General features: G+C 43.8%; 1 protein-coding gene across 1 annotated transcript in view; it reads right to left on the bottom strand.

The window, feature by feature from the left end:
* FAM91A1 (family with sequence similarity 91, member A1) overlaps positions 1-2,103 on the bottom strand; it is a 26,037-nt gene that overhangs the window by 23,400 nt on the left and 534 nt on the right. Inside the window, exon 2 of the mRNA XM_009881044.1 lies at positions 237-321. Coding sequence (XP_009879346.1) covers positions 237-321 — 85 coding nt within the window. The remainder of the gene's footprint in view (positions 1-236; positions 322-2,103) is intronic.

Raw genomic sequence — 2,103 nt, 5'->3', positions numbered from 1 at the left:
AGCAGGAATTCAGTTCCACCTGCCCGCTCAGTAACCTTAAAGAGCACTTGCTAGAAAAGCTGCCAAATGGACTCAAAAGTCAAGACTTTTCTTGATGTTTTATCATTTAAAAGTATTTATTTTCATATAAGGAGGGACCTTAGAACAGAGCTCATTCTTGCAGTTTTACAGTAAAGACAAGCTTCCACACAGAAGATTCGGGTAGCAATTACAAGTTACTTCGCTTCTTTACTCACCTAAGTTATTCCGGTATCGTAACTGATTGCGGATGCTGTAGAGTACAACCTGCCTTTCATATTCCCTCTGAGAGTTTCCAAGACCCTTGAAAACATAAAGGCCTGTTAGCTGACACACACAAACCCCCTTTTAGTTAAACCACTGTGAAGCATCTTATGCGAAAACACATGCAGGCAGTTGTCATTATGCAGAGAGTCACCCAGTTCAATACAGTGATGGTACCTCCAGTACAAGGTCAAAAGTATCTTTAGCTAAACAGGTATCTTTACATGGGATGCAGATTTAAGCAATAACCTTTAGACATTTTTTTTCCTAGTACCATTCTGATAAACAAGGGAGCATCTAATTCTTAAATCAGGGGTTTTAAACCATCTTTTAGACAACATGAAGCATCAAGCATTTTATCAAGCATTCAGCATCTTGCAGCCTTGAAGAATTGCCCAGAATTAGTGTAGCATAAACCAAGCATGGTAAATGACATGTGAAGCTTCAATTGCTGCACCTAAGAATCTCATAAGGGAAAAAATAAATAATGGAACAGCTCAAGTTGCAGCTTCACACAAGTAAGGCAATCAAGTGATCTTAGGTCACAAGACTAAGGCGTAAGCACAGCACATTACTTGACTGTCATGAAAGAAGATAAAAAGAGAACTTTGGTTTATGCTTTAAATGCCTTATTTCAAAAACTGACCCCTTGAAATTCTTCATATTACTTTTCTATTCTGCATCTGCAAGAAGCAACTTGGTTTTTGTTTTTTTTCCTCTCCTCGTTCCCTCATTGATGCTCATATTAAAAAAGACCCTTAGATAAAAACGTACTTTACTGCACATATGGGATAAACAAGTAAGTTGCACACATACTGCAGAATCAGGTATTAGAAAAGAAACACCTGATATCACAGACAGGGTCTATAGTTGATTAAACATCCAAAGAGGGGTGCAAGTATTTGGTCCAAGTACAAAAATACTAATGATTATCCTAACACTATAGTAAACAAAACAGTATTCCAAAAGTTATATTAAAGTAAATAACGCATTAAATACTAGTATGTTTTCTATGCTGAATCACATAGCCAACAGTATGGCACTCAGCTGGGCAGGTAAAGAGAAATCATCATTCAGCTTCTGAAATCTCAAACTCAAGGAATTCAATTACACAGGGCCTGCAGCCACTACTCATCCTCTCCATCCTTCCTTTGTGCACGAGCAGCAATCGTTTTTCAGCATCTGCTTTCAAGCAGCATAAGACTTTGGAGATGACAGCATCCCCTCGACTTCATGCAATACCTCCCCTCTGCTGTCAGAGGCCCATTAAACCCAGCAAATAAAAATTTCATGAGGTTTTCTTTTCCACAAGCCACTCAGTGCAACAGTTCCCTGGCTACCAAAACGCAGGGTTGCACAAGTCTCTGATGACACCTGTCCTGGTTCAACTCACGCTATTCAGGGGTTGCACGGGGGATACCAACCTCTGCTGGTCTTACATCTGCACAAGCTGATAGAGGAACCCCACATCTCCCTCTGCCCACAGAGACCCCAAGCCACCCTTACATCACCCTCTGCTCACAGAGCCCTCCCCCCAGCACACACATATATCCCTCACGTCTCATATCCAGACCCCACACGGCCCTCATACCCCACTCTCCCCACCGAGACACCACACACGCACCCCTCTCCCACAGAGGGATCGCACCCCTCCGTTCCTCCCCCCACACCTTCGTCATACCACACTCTCCCCACAGAAAGCCACACACCGCCCCCATCTCCCCCTTCCCCCCTCCACAGGCAGGTGACCCATGGCCCCGGCCGCCTGCCTTCCCCTTGAGCAGAAAGGGCTGAGTCCTCTCCGCACACTGCCAGGCGCCC

This window comes from Charadrius vociferus, unplaced genomic scaffold (genome assembly GCF_000708025.1).
Source record: "Charadrius vociferus isolate BGI_N301 unplaced genomic scaffold, ASM70802v2 scaffold2, whole genome shotgun sequence".
NCBI classification, from domain to species: Eukaryota; Metazoa; Chordata; class Aves; order Charadriiformes; family Charadriidae; genus Charadrius; species Charadrius vociferus.
The sequence above is the reverse complement of the archived record's forward strand: the minus strand, read 5'-3'. Positions and strand labels throughout refer to the sequence as shown.